Source organism: Cavia porcellus, unplaced genomic scaffold (assembly GCF_034190915.1).
Source record: "Cavia porcellus strain 051 isolate PalLab524CR breed Dunkin Hartley unplaced genomic scaffold, mCavPor4.1 scaffold_8, whole genome shotgun sequence".
Lineage (NCBI taxonomy): Eukaryota > Metazoa > Chordata > Mammalia > Rodentia > Caviidae > Cavia > Cavia porcellus.
In genome coordinates this window covers 88,508,087-88,525,264 of record NW_026947491.1, presented here as the reverse complement: position 1 = coordinate 88,525,264, position 17,178 = coordinate 88,508,087, and the positions used below count along the sequence as shown (strand labels likewise).

At 34.6% G+C, this 17,178-nt stretch overlaps 1 protein-coding gene across 22 annotated transcripts in view; it reads left to right on the top strand.

The window, feature by feature from the left end:
• Nucleotides 1-17,178, top strand: part of Anks1b (ankyrin repeat and sterile alpha motif domain containing 1B) — a 1,068,230-nt gene that overhangs the window by 324,592 nt on the left and 726,460 nt on the right. For 20 of the 22 annotated variants that reach the window (XM_063255397.1, XM_063255399.1, XM_023567585.2 and 17 more), the window contains one exon: nucleotides 7,675-7,818. The exons of the other annotated variants lie outside the window; for them this stretch is intronic. In XM_063255397.1, the coding sequence (XP_063111467.1) occupies nucleotides 7,675-7,818 (144 nt within the window). The remainder of the gene's footprint in view (nucleotides 1-7,674; nucleotides 7,819-17,178) is intronic. 22 annotated transcript variants of the gene reach the window in all.

Sequence of the window (17,178 nt, the reverse complement as noted above, 5' to 3'; positions counted from 1 at the left end):
CTACCTATCCACAAATACTGGTCTACTTGCCCCTATTACTCTCTGGTTGTCTGTCACATAGAGCATTGTTTTTCATATTTGATTTTCAGTCCATGTACTGTTTTTCATGTTAATTATATTTCCTAAAAATAGCATCTCAGTGGACCCTGCCTCCTGATCTACTCCATGGGGGTTCTTTTTTCTTTTTTTAATTTAGTGTATCAAGACCATTTATATTAGAGATTATAACCAACCTTCTCTGCCTTATTTCTGTTATGCTTTTTTTTTTTTTTTTTTTTTTTTGCCATCAGTTGTCTGCTTATCTTCTTCATTCTGTTTTCTGCTCCATTCATTGAGGCCTCTCTGCCATTGTTTCTGGAATCCTAGTACTTTTCTCTGTCTCTAGAATGCCCTGCAGTATTCTCTGTAGATTGGATTGGTGGTCGCGAATTTCCCAAGTTCTTTTTTGTCTTGGAAGCATCTTGTTTCTCTATTAATTTCTAGAGACAGATTTTCAGGAGAAATACTCTATCTTAAAATACAGAATAAAAGTGCTGGGTATGTAGCTCAGTGCAAAGGTCCTGTGTTCAGTTCTCAGTACGAAAAACAATAAACAAATTGAAACAAGAGCAGTGTCTTATTATTTTTTTTTTAATCGGTACTGGAGATCGAACTCACGACTGCCTGCTTGCAAGGCAGGTGCTTATGCCGCTGAGCTAAATCCCCAGCCCCCTAAGAGCAGTATCTTAAAAACAAGGGCATTTATTTGATTTTCACTTCCAAAACGTGGAACTGGGCAGTCCAAGGCTGGTAGGGCCCATCAATATGAGGGTTCTTCTATTTGTTATTCCACTGGGTAGGTCTTCTAGTCCACAGGTTACTTCATAGTTCAAGACAGCTGCTCCAGCCCTTGCTATCTTCAAAGAGGAGATGGTTGAGCAGGCATACATCTTCCTTTAAGGGACATTTCTAACTGCCCATGATTATAAATTAACTATGTAGTTACATCTAGCTGGAAAATAGGAAACAGAGCTTTTGTTTAGAGCAGACATGTACTGAATGAAATGTTGGGATTGCATAACTAAAAGCTATTGTAGTAGCATTGCAGTCAACTGAAAGACTGTTACTAAACACACAGAAAAGAGGAATGTGTTTTGGGAGGCAAGTAATAGTCTTATAGAAAAAACATCTGAGCTAAAGTTGGGTACAAATCAAGGCCAACCCTGGTGCCTCTAAGGGAGAAACACAAACAGTGTGTTTGTTAGGGGCACAGAGGAGGAAAGGCGCAGCGATGGGTTGGACCAGAGAAGCAGGTAAGGGCAGACCGGGTATTGCCTTTTGGAACATATTAGGAATCTTGAATTTTATCCAAAGAACAATGAATGCTATTGAAGGATTTTAAAGAAAAAGGTAGCATGATCACATTTGCATATGAAAAAATTCTCAGATCACTACTCTATGTGGAGTTGGTTAAAGGCAATATTGTCAGTGTATAGAAAGTTAAAATGGTGTGCCCGAGAGGACGTGCATTGAATGTTTGCAGGGGAGGCAGGCTAGGAAAATGGCATTTTCAGCTTTATAGTTTGTTTTAAATTTTGAATACTTTATTTTACAGTAATCAATTATCACTTAAAATTTTTTAAAAGTCAGTAATAAAGCAATTTCAGTTTTCAAAAACAAATGCCCGAAGAGCTGTGGCTATGCTGTAAGGCATTCTAGATTGCTGACCCGTTCCAAACAGTTGTGTTTGTTTTATCTCCATTTTTGAAGATTGCAGGCTTCGTAGATGCTTTGCTTTTGCTTTAAGCGCTCTGTCAGAGACTGGCTTGACCACATGTTGTTCCCCTGAACAGTGATTAGCAGCTTGCCTGGACGTGGAGGCACAGAGCTTAGATTATAATCTGGTCTAACTAAAGGGTGATCTTGTAGGTTTAGTAACATTTTGAGTATAAGTTTCTTCATGTGTAAAGTGAAGATAAACTTCCCCATACGTTATTGGATTATTCTATTTCTGAAAGAATTTTGTAAATTATAAAGTATCACTATACATAATTAACATAATTACATTTTATATAGCATATACACAATATATGACAATCACACACATGTGTGCACGTACACACAGACACATACATACACACACACAAAACCTCACAGAGAGATCTCATTTTCTTCAGTGTTAAACTAATATAATTATTCTCGGATATTTGAACTCAAAATTGTCTCCTCTTGGTATTTATGCATTTTTTCCTGTATAACAATGCATAGTTGGTCTAATCTTTCTTCTACATAACTGTCATGTATTAATCAGGAATGCTAGTAGACTCAAACTATATACAATTATGTCTGTTCTCTGTAGAAGAATTTTCACATTTTTCTGGATCTTTAGGAACATAGCTGGATCTCCAGTAAAAAATTTAAAAAATATTAATTAAAGGAAAGTCTCTGAATTTATGTGTTTTCATGTGTCTTCTATATATAATGAAGATTGTATTTGGTTTTATGAAATCTTTCCAAAGTATCCTTTATTGAAATAAATGTTTTTAAACTGTATGTTTCTATTCTGTCTTTAGGGGGCAGTGCTAAACCACTGATAAAATTTCTTTATTGCTGCTAAATTTACGGTAATGGTTAATACAACTCAAACTAAAATAACAATTGTAATATTTATGATACAGTTATAAACACTCCTTAATATTTGCAAAATTTTCTAAGCAGTCAAATGAAAATTACAGTTCATTCATTTATTCAATAAATATTTATTAAGTCCCATTTGTATCAGATACAAATGTGAATAAAGCAATGCTTTCTTTCAGATAACTCACAGTTAAATGAGGTTAGAAAGCCCAAGATATATACTTGTACATGTATGTGCAAATAAGTAGCCCAAACACACTTTGCTTGAGCTACTTACTTCTTTCAGGATAAAGATAGTAATGAAAATAGTGGTACTTATTATTTTTATGATCCACTCACTGTGAATCATAAATTAATCTACCAAACTAGGAATTATTATTATGCCAACTTCCACAAATAAGAAATTGAATATTAATAAGATGATGTGATCTAAGCCACAAAGCTTGGAGGTTGCAGAATGAGAACTAAAATAGATCTATTTGACTTCAAAGCAAAAGCTCTTTGCCACTATGTCATTTGTCATTTCAAGGTGTCTATGACATGCCATAATACACATACTCAAGTGAAGGGCAAGGAAGTGATATTGTTTCTGTTGGTAGGACAGCTGGAAAATTTTATTAAGGGTGGTACTGTATTTTGAATCTGTAGGATTATAAGACAATAATAGTTGTTTTCCATTGCACAGACAAGACAGATGAGGCTGACAGTGGCAATATCTGCTGAGTGAACTAAGGAGAGGAACAGTTGGAATTTGGATGCAGTATTATTTACTTTTGAAGGCTAAATTCTTAACCAGTACAATGTAGGTGGAAGATATGAATAAAAGCATGAAGCGTTATTAGGTAATGGTAAACAATTCCACTTGATTAAAATATGAGATGAATTTAATGAAATAAAAAGAAAGCGCAAAACACAGTTTGACCATAAGACCTTGAAGACAGATTAAAGAATTTGGATGTTGTTTTATGGGCACTGGGAAATAACTGGAGATTTATGAAAAGGGAAGCAATGTTGTGTTAGTCATTTTTCATGTTGTGACAGAAAATCTGACAATTTAAAAGGATGAACTTTTATTTTAGCTCATGATTTAAGAGATTTCAGTCCATGGTCAGCTGGTTTCAGGTGTATGACAAGGCAGAGCCATTGTTCTGGGAATGGCAGAGAAAAGCTGCTCACCTCAGGGCAGTCAGATGCAGTGAGAGAGGAAGGCAGAGAGAGAGAGAGAGAGAGAGAGAGAGAGAGAGAGAGAGAGAGAGAGCCAGAGAGAGCCAGAGAGAGCCAGAGAGAGCCAGGGGTAACAGAGAGACAGAGAGAGACAGAGATGGAGAGACAGAAAGGGAGAGCAGGAAAGAGAGAGGAGAGAGAAAGAATACTAGGCAAGGGAAGGGAAGGGAAAGGCCCCAGAGGAAGGGGCCAGGGGCAGTAGGTACCTTTCAGTGGCACCCTGCCAGTGACTTCCTTCCTGCGCCCCACTTCCTAACAGCCCTCTCAGACGTGAGCTCCGCAGTGAACTGTCCATCGATGAGGTTAGTGCCCTCATGATCTAATCACTTTCCGAACACCCATCATCTGGCAAACACAAGCCCCCCACATGGCCTCTGTGGGACGTTCCAGATCTAAAGCGCAAGAGACGTACACAGATTTTATTTTTTTAAGAAAGAGAGTGCTTGAGGAAGCTCAAAGTATAATTGAGTTTAATAATTGCAAGATCACTAACAAAAGAAGAAAGAAATGAAATGTTGATCTAAATAATGTTCACAATTCTTAGCTGAGCGTGTAATGGTACTATGCTGTGTCATTGTTGACGGTCAAACCGTAAACTGGTGAAAGAGAAGCCTCTGATCTTTATCTGTATTTTTTTCTTTGTGGGCAACATTAATTGAGCATTTTGTTAGATTAAGATTTTAGACTTCTCAATTTTTTTTTCACTGAGAGAATCTGGTGAAAAAAAGTCACTATAATCATCACCTTTTATTACTGATTGGAAAAGCATGTATTTATGAAAATATGAGCTGATATGTACCAAATTACAGAAGATTTCACTGGCTGGCACAGATGGCAGAATGTTCTGAGGAGTAGCAGAAACACTGGAAAAATATACTTCTTCTTTTCAGGTGCAAACACATCGGCTTAGCTTTTCTATGTGTCATGTTTTGTAGTATATTGTGCCGAAAGAGGGCTCACATAACAGTGGTCACACAGGAGTATTGTCTACGGTCTGGAGTAAGTCTGGCAGTCCAGGTTATACTTCTTTTTCTGCCACTTAGCAACTTCGTGACCTTGGGGTTTATTTGACATCTCTATGTTTTAGATTCCTCATTTATAAAAGATTGCTTTATGGATTAAAATAATAAAATTAGTCCTATGGCATTAAAACTTGTGTGGTAGGTTCTTAGTATATGGATTTCCGTGATAGTGTGCTAGTTTACATGCCTGCCAACAAAGTGGGGGGGGTCCTGTTTACCCAAGCCCTGCTAGCATTTATTATTCTTTGACTTCTTGATAATTGCCTTTCTTTTTGGTATAACATGAAATCTTAGCATTATTCTAATTTGTATTTCTTTAATGGTCAGAGATATTGAACATCTTTTCATGTGTTTATTGGCCATTTGTACTTCTTACGAGAAGTATCTGTTCATTTCACTTGCCCATTTCTTTTTTTTTGTCTTTTTCATTTTTATCAGTACCGGGGATCGAACTCATGACCGACTGCTTGCAAGGCAGGTGCTTATGCTGCTGAGCTAAACCCCCAGACCCTTGCCCATTTCTTGATGGGGCCTTTTATTTTGGGTAATCTAATTTTTTTGAGTTCTTTGTATATTCTGGATATTAGTTCTGTGTTTTATGAATAGCTGGCAACATTTCTTCTCCCCCTCTGTACCCTATCTCTTCACCTTGTTGATTGGTTTCTTGGTGGTGTAGAAGTTTTAAAGTTTTATATAATTTTGTTGGTTGATTCTTGCTGTTTTTTTCTTGTGCAGTTGGAGTTCTGTTCAGAAAGTCATTGCCTGCACCTATGTCTTCAAGTGTTTCACCTGTCTTCCAGTGAGCTCAACCATTTCTGTCTTAATGTTTAGGTCTTTGATCCATTTTTATTTTAGTTTAACACATAGTGAGATATATGGGTCCAGCTCCAGTCTTCTACAAATACATAGCCAGTTATCCCAGGACCATGTGTTGCATAGGCTATCTTCCTTCCACATAGGTTCTCAGCCCCTTTGTCAAAACTGGGTAGCTGACAGTGTTTAGAGGATTCTGTATATTCTCCGTTCTGCTCCCTCGATTCATCCCTTGTCGGATGTCTGTTTTTGTGCCAGTATCAGCTATTTCTACTGCCGTTGCTCTGTAGTCTATGAAGTAAGGTGTGATGCCTCCTGCTTTGCTCTTGTAATCCAAGTTGCTTTTGCCATTCTGGATCTCTTCTGATTTCATATGAATTTTAGAATTGATTTCTCTACTTCTATGCGGAATGTTGTTGGTATTTTGATGGTAATTGCATTATATTTGTGTAACAATTTTGAGAGAATGGCCATTTTTGCAATATCAGATCTGCCTATCCAGGAGCAAGGGACACCTTTCCGTTTTCTGATGTCCTCTTCAGCCTCCTTTTTCAAGGCTGCTGTCGTTTCCATTGTGGAGATTCCTTGGTTAGGTTAATTCCTAGGTATGTAACTGTCCTTGATGCTACTCTGAATGGCTTTGTTTTCATAATTTTTTTCTCACAGTGTCATTATTGGTGTACATGAATACTATTGTTTTTTGTGTGTTGATTTTTGTATCCCACCACATTGCTGAAATTGGTTATTAGTTCTAAGAGTATTTTGGTAGATTTCTTTGGGTCTTCTATGTAGAGTATCATGTCATCTGCAAACAGTGATAAGGTGACTTCTTCCTTTCCTATATATGCCTCTTTTATTTTCATCTGTTGCCTGATTTCTGGCTAATGTTTTGAATGCTATGTTGAATTAAGTTTTTACTCTCTTAACATGTTGCAATGGGCATTAAACTCCAAAATATTCCAACCATATTGGAGGTCAGTTTTTCTACTATGTAAACCCAGCTGTCGTGTTTGCTAAGGCAAATATGGGAAGGAACTTGGTAGGTTGGGAATCATCATTTATTACATACAGGTATCAATCACCTGCTTTTAGAGAGGCATCTCTGTGCTTAGCGTATATGGATTCGTGGAATTCATAAATCCCTTTCCTGAATGCCTCTAAAAAGTAAACCTCTAATGTCTTGCCAGTGGTCCAGGTTTAGTTTCACTGTTGAGTAAGCAGATGTGTGAGTGTGGGAGACTAATTCCTTCTGACAGGGCCCAGCCCCACCCCTGCAGCCCTTCTTCCACAGAAGCACGTGGTGTGTCAAGTTTATGTTGGGTACCCGCTGCCTGCCCGTCTCTTATCCCAAAATGCTCCTCATTGCCTGACAGTTTCTTGTTACTGCTCAGCTGCTCACATCTCTCCAGTTCACCTTGTTCTTATGGTGTAGACATTTTTATAAATCCTTTACTGTCATTGTACTGGATTTTGACAGGTAACAAAAGTAAACTTGTATGGTTAACATGAAAGTCCTGTTATAAATTTTAAAAGTGTTATCTCTGTTATGTGTATGATATAAAATTTTATGAAGTTTACTTTTGGTGGCATAGTAAAGAAATAGGTTTTTTTTAAAAAAGCAATTCTTGTTTCATTCAAGTAATTTTATGTTATGCCTTTAGATGAATTTTCCTTTGCTTTTTTTCTAAGCTTAAATTCTGGTGAAGCCATAAAAATTTTCTCATTTATTGCTATTCAGATATTTTCTTGGGTCATTATGCTCTGGTCTTCCTTACAACCTTCATTGTTTCTTGTCTTTCTCACCCAGTTTTTTTCATTTTCAACACAAATTGAACAATATGAATCTTTGATTCAGTCTTGGCACAGTCAGATAACTGCCTAGAAGTGAGGTAATCTTTGCTTGCTAAGTTATAACATGAATAATTTATGTAATTTGTTTGATGTTAAGATATCTAAATAACTGATATAATATGTTGGTATAATATAAATTTGATTTCAGAGAACTTCATCTACAATAAATTTGTCACCAGGAGAAGTTGAAGAAGAAGATGATGATGAGAATACTTGTGGACCTTCAGGACTTTGGGAAGCATTAACTCCTTGTAACGGATGTCGAAACCTTGGCTTCCCCATGCTTGCCCAGGTAAAGACGTGCTTTTATTAAGGTACAGTCAAACTTCAGAATGGCTGCCTATGTTTTTAAGATCAAATGTTTCTCCCTCAAATATTCAGTTATCTTATTGGTTTTGTAAGTTTTCTTCAGTTAACTTGATGTGGATATGTATGGATGTGCAAAGATATGTTACATAATTTTTATTTAAAAACGCTTATGGTAAAGTTTGTTATGAGGTTTTTGAGTACTTATGATATAGAAATATGCTATTTAAAAAATAAAAGTTGTTGTAAAGAGAGTTACAAGTAAATATATTGAGATTGTTTAAGGGCAAGCCAATTACATATATATATATATATATATATATATATATATATATATCTATACATATACATATACATATATCTGTATGTATATACACATATTTTAGCACAATGGGAACATTGTACAATAATGTGAATATATATCCTACCAAGGATTTTGGAGTAAGTTCAAAAGTGAGAACAAGATATTAAAGCATTGCCTATAAATCATTTCACTATTGATTAAGTCAGCTTTAATCCTGTCATATTACTTTCAGATTCCTGTTGTGTGCTATGGATCATAAACCCTAAGGGGAGTTACAGAAATGAGAAAAATATTTGTCAGCAAATGTGAAGGTACAATAAAAATCAGTATATAGGATGAGAAAGAACGTTAGTACAAAAGAATATAATATTAAAAGCTTAAGTTACATACAGCATGAATGGAAAAATAGGCTAGAGTAACAGGTAATAATTCACAGTAAGTGTTTAGAAAAGTGTTACATCTCAAATTTTTTTTCTGTTTTCAACAAAAATAAAGCATTTGAGTTGTTTGCTTCATGTCAGAAGCATAGCCACTCAAATGCCAGTACTAAATTTTGTGGAAAACTGGAAAATTTATTCAAGTCAATAAATAGTCCTTAAAAATCTCTTCAAAGGACTTTTAGAGTAGTTTATACTAATTTTTCAGAAGTTTTGTCAGTTATTCACAAAGGTAGAAACCTAATACTTTGATTTTCAAAATCGGTGGCCAATATCTGCACATTTCCTTGTATATAGTCAGAACAGTTGAGTGAATCAATGAATAATATTTATATTCTAAGATTTTATGTCTCCCCTTAAAATTTTTGCCTATAGTATACATTTTTTGCATCATTCTATATAAAGTATAAATAAACGCTAACAAGCATAAGTTTTATTTTATTTATATACTCTCATATTTCTGTTTTAAATAAATATTGAAGGTCTTTATTTTTTCTTTAATAAAATTAATGTCTTTGTAACCATTGATTTGTGTTATATAATAAAAACTAGAACTCTTGGAACAAAATATAATATTAAGGGTTCTTACGATATCCATTAAATTGCTTGGCTAACCTAAAAGTCATCAATATTATATCATCAGCTTTTTCAAGACTTTACTAATGTTTACATTTTAGTTTTCAAAATTGTATTATTAGGTTTGCTAGTGACTTGCTTTTGCTTTATAATTTTTAATATTAGATTTTGTTTCTTGGTACTGGGAATCAAACTCAGGACCTTGAACTTACCAGTCAGGTATTGTGCCACTGACCTATATCCCCAGCTGAATTATTAGATTTTTATCTTTGGCTGTTTTCCTGTAAAGACTGGTATTGTTCTATATATTTATTTATTCCTCATATATTTTAGGTATTTAAAGGCTATAGTAGTTACATTTGCTACAACATGTTTTCTGTAGCTTTTCTTTGTCTTTGTGTGTGTGAGTGTACACATGTGTGCATGTGTGTGTGAGTGCACAGGTATATTGTGTAGCTTTCTCAATTATCAAATTTAGTTTATTGTTACTTTTATTTTTTCTCTTTAAAAGCATTTAAGTTCTTAAATCTACTTTTTGTTTAATATACAGTGTCTTGTTTAGAGCTTTTTAAGCCTAAATTAAAAATGTGGCTCTATATTGATTTTCACTTATTGTTAAGTAGTTTTCCTAAGACTTTACATGGAGTAAATAACTCACACTCTTCTCATCATATTTTATCCTGTATATTTTGGATTTACTTCTGAAATTTTGTTTATTTTTGCTTTCTTAATATGTAAACAACATGACAGTATTTGTATGATTACTTTGTGTTATACTTTTATTAAACTATTAACCGACTTGAACGCTTACTTTCTAAAACCTATGTTTTATAATTACTGTGTTAAGTTTAAAAAGTATCCCTATCGAGATTTGAAGGAAAAAAAAGTATTTTTCAGGTTGCTCTTAAACTTGATGCAGTACTCCTGCTTCAGGCTCTGGAGTGCTGGGAGTAGAGGCATGTGCCACCATGCCTAGGTACTGTATTCAATATAAAAACTTACTTCAGATAATGTAGTCTTTCTTTCTTACTGGATTTAATAGAAGAAACAAAGAATAGGATTTTTACTACTGTTCTTCTCACTATAAGTTCTTAAAAATGTGTGTATGTATATCTGGGATTACTATGTGTGATCTCCTTGGATATGTATGTGTATATTCATTACTACATATGTATACATTTTAATTACAAAATTATGTTGAGAAGTTTTATAGTTTTGTGAGATAGTTTTAAGGATATAGATACATAAATATTTACATATAAAAAACATCTTTGAACTTGTCTTATTCCTTTAGTTTACTGATATTTTAGCCATCATAAATAGCAATTTGGGGAGGAGTACTGGGGATAGAACTCATGACTATGTGCTTGCAAGGCAGGCACTTATGCCACTGAGCTAAATCCCCAGCCCCATAAATAGTAATTTTAAAATCTAATTCTATTATTTACTTTTATTCACTTAATTTACTTTTATTCACTTTTATTTACTTTATTCACTTAATATTTTGCGTACTATTTGATGAAAAGAGGTTATCAGATATCTATTGTTTTAGAATTTTGAGAAAACTCCATCATTAAAAGATCTGGTGATAATGAGCATGAGGATTTGTAGTCAGAAGTACAATGAAGCACTATCAAAAGAATTTAAATTTAAAAAGATATTGATTCAGAAAACAGTGTTTGTATCGAAGAGTTAAAGAAGAAATGAAAAATGTGCAGCACTCTTAATATTCATCCTTTAAGTGAACAGGCAGAGGTTTCAGAGTGGAAAACACACGCATAGTCCTCTAATGTGAAGAGAGTAAGCTCCTCCTTCCAAAGAGCTTAGAGTATCATTTTAAAGTCTTGTAAAGCACTTACCAGCATCAAATGAAATGTATTGAAATGAAATATCATAATAATTTTTGCCGTAAAAATTTGAAGGGTTTTTGAAAATTTTCATTTGAAAGTATTTGCCCCAAAGTAATTCATTTTATGAGTAGATAGAATTTCTCAATAACAAAATCTTAGAGTTTACAAAACTAATATATCCAAGCCACAAGACTGTATGTGTAAAGCTTCCTAACCATTTCCTTCCAGTCTGCATACAGAAGCCTGTGGAATATAAATCTAGTTGTATGTAAATTTTTATATACTCAGATAGTTAAGATTGAAATATGATATTTTACATTAATTCCCTTACTTTAATTGAATATAATAAATATTTGCCAAATAACTTTTATATTCAAAGCATAGTAATAATCTTCAGGATGTATGAATATTATGGGAAAAATATAAACTTAATTGGGGGCCAGGTTATCCATATTCTGGATCCTGACATATGATTTTTAGACTAAGACAAATGTTCACTTGCAAAATTAGAACATTGGTCTAATTTCAAGTTTTTGTCTAGATTTTGAAGTGATCCTGCATCAGATCTCTCTTTCTGTCTCCAAGAATACTAAAATTAGAATCAATAGGCTAACGGATAGGCACTTCGGTATTCATGCTTATGAATATATTATACAACATTTTATCTTTTCATTATGATTAGACTGAAATTGCTACAAACAATTCCTTTCAAATTTGTGAAACTTTAAATTTCTAAATAGGATCAGGGGATTAAAATTCTTAGAAAATACTAAGATTTAACATCAATAGAAATTTTATAAAATAATTTCAAAGCAGTTAAGTAAGACTTAAGTTGGACAAAGAAGAAGGGCATGATTTTTTAGTTCTTTATATATTCTAGGTGTTTGTCCTTTGAAGAACAACTGGCAAAAGTTCTCTTCTGCTTTGTCAATTGTCTTTTTACTTTGTTGATGATTTATTTTGCTGTTTATAAGCTTTCTAATAAGATGAAGTACCAATTGTTGATTTTTTATAAAATATCTTGTGTGGTTGAGGTTTTGTTCATAAAGTCTTTACATATACCTGTGTCTTCGAGAGTTCTACGTATTGTCTCTTCCAGCAGATTTAGTATGTTTGTTTCTACATTTAGATCTTTTGTCCGTTTTGAATTTAGTTTAGTGCATGGTGAAAGTTATGGGTTTAGTTTTAGTGTTTGGGATGTGGAAAGCCAGTTTTTCCAGCACCATTTATTAAAGAGGCTTGCTTTCTTCCAGTCACCATATTTGGTGACACAATAGCTTTGTAGTATAATTTCAGAGCAGGGATTGTGATGCTGCCTATCTTCCCTTTTTTGCCTGAAATTGTTTTTGCTGTTATGGTCTTTTCCAGTTCTAAATAAATTTTAGTATTGTTTTCTCTTCTTTTGTCAAGTATACTATTCATATTTTGATCTTGATTGCATTAAATCTGTATAACAATTTTGGGAGTATGGCCATTTTCACTATGTTGATTCTTCCTATCCAAGAATAAGGGATATTTTTCCATTTTCTGATATCCTCTTCAATCTCCTTTTCTAGAATATATAAAGAACTAAAAAAAATCAGACCTCCCCAAAATTAAATACCCTATCCAAAAATGGGCATCTGAGATGAATACACACTTCTGAGCTGAAGAAATACAAACAACAAATAAACATATGAAAATAGGTTCAGCATCACTGGTTATTTGAGAGATGCAAATTAAAACAATGATGAGATTCCATCTTGTACTAACCTATTTAATAGCTTGGCAAAGTGTCTCTAAGGCAAATGTCTACAATTAGAGGTGCTGGAAAATACATAGAATATGTACAATTTAAACTTTTATAATTAATACAAAGTTTACCTGATCTTTTTGCAATGCTATTTGCTACTACCAGTGTGCACTAAATTCAGTAGACGAGTCCCTTGACAGGAAGGAATGACCGGCTGAGGGGTGTAGGTGGCAACAGGGGAGGAAGGGAAGGCGGATAAAGAGGATGAAGTCCCTGCCCTGAAGGAGGGGCTGCTGGATGGCAAAGAGAAAGGGATGTGTGTGATGGGGACAAGTCACAGTGGAGAAGAGGATAAAAGCAGTCCTGCAGGGTTAGTTAGGAAGATATGGATGCTTTGATTTTGGAAGGACAGGACTACTGATATTATGGTTGGTGGTTAAAGTTACAGAATCAAAGAACAGCTTGTTGTGAACCAATGGTAAGGCGTTAAGTGCATTTGCTGCTCATGTAAACACCTACATTTGCACATCCTGACATTTGTGAGGGCCCTTACAATGCGTCCTGCCACATCTCCAAGCATTAGGCAGGACATCACCAGCATTCAAGGGCCCTCCTGTCTCTGGCACTCAGTGGTCACTAAACATTTTTTTCACAAGATCTTCAGTCACTCAGGAACAACAACAACAACAACAACAACAATTCCACCACCACCAAACAAAACAAAACAAAACAAAAACCTGCAAAAGACAACCACTTGCCTACCTGCTATAGAGGCCAGGGAAACATAGTATACTTGAAAGTTTGTTGGAGAAAGTACAGTAGGCCGTAGGAGCTGTCTTGATAGCCAGCTTATGGGCTGTATTACGCACCACATTCAGATATTCATTAATGTTTGAGAGTGAATTTATCTAGATCAGCGAATGGGGAGAACTGATTGACATACACCATCCTGCCTGAATGGTGACCACTGTTGGCACTAGCCCTAGCCTTATGCTACTGGTATCACAATGCTGAACTCGTCAGTTGCTATCTGTGATGCTTATATCAGATGTGGCCTTGCCAATTGAAAAAGAGATGTCAAGTCTGCACAGCCCTTAGAACTAACCAGGCTGCTTCTCTTGAAGTTTATGAAGATAATTGCAAATTATAGTCACAGACAACTCAGTCTAAAGCTTTTTTTGTCTTTACCTGTGTGCCCTTCAGATAAAAGAAATCTTTTTATTTACTGGAAAAACTTTGTTTAAATTTTAAGGCCAGCAGTGGAAGCCTACAGCCATATTTACACATGGCTTCTGGAGGTGCTTGAATGTAGCTGTACTTGAAGAAAAGGACAGAAACCTAGCGCAGGGACTTCACTAAGACTTGAAGATGAGCCAGGATGCTTTGGGAACAGCACAGTCTTTAGAGCTGGGACTTACCTGGAAAATGCAGACTGTTTGAAGGGCTCAAGGCCGAATGGGTCTCCACTTGGAGGCCATGGTACATTGGAACAGTTCCTGATGTTTCTCCAACCAGCCAATCAGTTCTTGAATACGTGCTACTTTAATCTAGGTAGACTGATACACTATGGGACATTGTGTCTCCCTGTGACTGTTCTAGGATACTCTGCAATTCTTTAGTCATGCAAAAAGATATCTGTGTTTTCTCTTAAAGAAAAAGAACAAAACAAACATTTCAAAATAGCAATGAAAGTGTAGTTCAATTTATAAAAAGTGATCTGTGTGTGGTTTTGGTTAGGAATTATTCCATGAAATATGGAATATAATGGAATATAATTCCATGTAATTTTTATTTTCTTCTTTATACTTTTGGTTTTTATTAGAAAAATTTTACTACTATTACTGGGGAAGAAGGCTATTTTAATTAACAACATTTCTTTATAGCCATAGTGAATTTTATGTTTTGACCCACCCTCAAATTGCTAGTGCTATTTTTAAACTTTTACCTTGACTGTAAAATAAAAAGAGTCCTGACCATCATATCTATGCTTTATTGTTTGCCAAGTGTAAGATTGTAAGAAAAGCTGGAGAATTTTGCCAGCTGTTCTAAGTGTTATCATTTCAATAGTTTATAATACAAGTACTGAATTGCAATAGACATAATAACATACCTGTACCGTATAAACAGCCATGTTTATTCTAACTTGTTTTGTAAGTCAGCAAAATATGGTTTCTTCACTCCATATTAAAATGTGTGGTTATTTCTGAGAATATGAATATTTTTATTTCTTGAAAGGCCGATTCCATACGAATGGTATTTCTCGGTGACACTTGCAAAGTCACTTTATCCTCATTGCCACTTCAAGTTTGTTACTTACAATTAGCAAAAACAACAAAATTGATGTACATTTAGTGAACTAACATTTTAAAATGTTGTCTTGGTGTTTTTTGACACGAACAACTAGATAGTGGCATGAGATTAGTATAATTTAATTTAGGCACTTTATAAAAAATTACAGATATTGATTTTCTTAAAAGCATTTTTATGTTATGCATGTGTAAGACAAGATATTTATCTTAGGGTTTGATGAGAACACTGAGTTATTTCCCTTGTCTCCAAGGAAACCAGAAACCATTTTACTTGTAGAGCCTATAGACTTTCAGATTTTCCAAACCAACAACAGTAGGATTTTTTTTTTATTTGACCTGATAACTGCAGTATATAGTAGTCTGGCAAATGTATCTCTATTTTCTTGAATCGAATAAGTTTTATCTGAAATTACTATAGCTATTTAGACAACTATCATAATGACATACACTTCAATGCTAGAGGAGTTCAGATGTTAAAATAAAAATCTGCTTGAACGTATATGAGATTACATAAATGCAGCACTTTCTATGGTTGTTCTCAAGGCACATTTCAATGCAGTTAGTCGTCTAAGAAATGCTTAGAATTATGCTCTCTCTCCTCTTCTTTAGTTTCTGTCATTGGGTTAATTATTTAACCTCCCAGGACTTTATTTTTTTCTTTGAAATTGAGATGATTCTTTAGGTGTCATTTAACTCAGAATTGTTATGGTTTTCAGATATAAGATTTAATTTTCTCCCTTGTAATAAAGCTATTAATACTTTGGAAATAGTATGAAAAATAATAATAAGTTAAAGCATTACTCAATTAGTAACTGCTATGAAAATTGTGTAACTCAATATATAATCTTATTATGTTGTTGAATTTCTTCTTCCTGAAGTTTCTGAAAGAGCCAGTGTTTAAAATGTAGAAATAATTTTTCTCAAAATACTTTACATCCTAATCTTCACAAGCTGTTGAATGTGTCACAGAGGTGGCAAAGGGACTCTGGCAAAGGATCTGAAGGGGAGGATATTGTCTCGGTTTTGTGAGTGGGCCCCATGGTCTTTGTAAGAGGATCTGAGGAGGGCTAGAGTCAGACAAGAGTATGTGACTATGGAAGTAGGAGCCCTGGACTAAGGGATGTAGGCACTTGCTGGAAGCTAGAAATCCAAAAAAATGGAGCATTCTCTAGAACTGCCAGAAGAAACTTGCCCGGGCAGTACCCAGTGAAAATTACTTTAGACTTTGGACCTTGAGAACTGTAAGAGAATACATTTGTATGTATTAATCTACTGATTTTGTGGTAATTTATTATAGTAGCCCTAGGCAACTGTTACAGATTTTGGTACCTGCATGTGAATTGCTACTACAAGAAAAACACAAAAATGTAGAAATGGCTTTCGGATTGAACATTGGGTAGATGCTGGAAGAATTTCAAGGAGCATAATAGTAAAGGCCTAGATTGCCCTGAACAGAAATGTGGATGCTAATTATTCTGCAGATAAGGACTCTGCAGAAGTGACATGGGGAGAAAACCTGCATTGCCTTAGAGAACCTAAATTACCAAGAAACAGAATGCTTGTAGAAACAAGGGTGGTAAAGGTACTACTGTTTAGGGTTCTGGAGAAAGGGCAAAGACACTTGTTTCACTTTAAAGATGTAGATCAAATATTGGTAAGCAGGTATTTCTGGTAAGTGCTCAGGAGCAAGTGGGAAATTTGTTATTGAAAACTGAAAGAAAGGAGAAACTTGTTATGTGGTAGCAGATGACAGAGTTGTCACTGTAAATGATGAACATGGATATTTAGCTGAGGGTATTTCAAAATAAAGGTTGAGAGTGTGGCCTGGTTTCATCTTGCTGCCCCCTGTAAAGTATGAGACGAAAGAGTTAAATTGGGTATAGAAATTTTAAAGAATAAGAAACCTGGACATTTCCAAATTAATCCAGATTTAAAAACATGTTGATTTAGAGATTCAGTGTCAAGAAAGTATGCCATGGGAAGAAAGTCAAAGTGGTGGCTAGATCATTTCTTTCTAATATTTCAGTGGAATAAAAAAAAGTGACTTATGCATCACACAGAGAACTCTTTGAACACATTAATAATGTGATCTATAGATATTCTCAGACATATCAGTAAACATTTTATCTGTCATATAC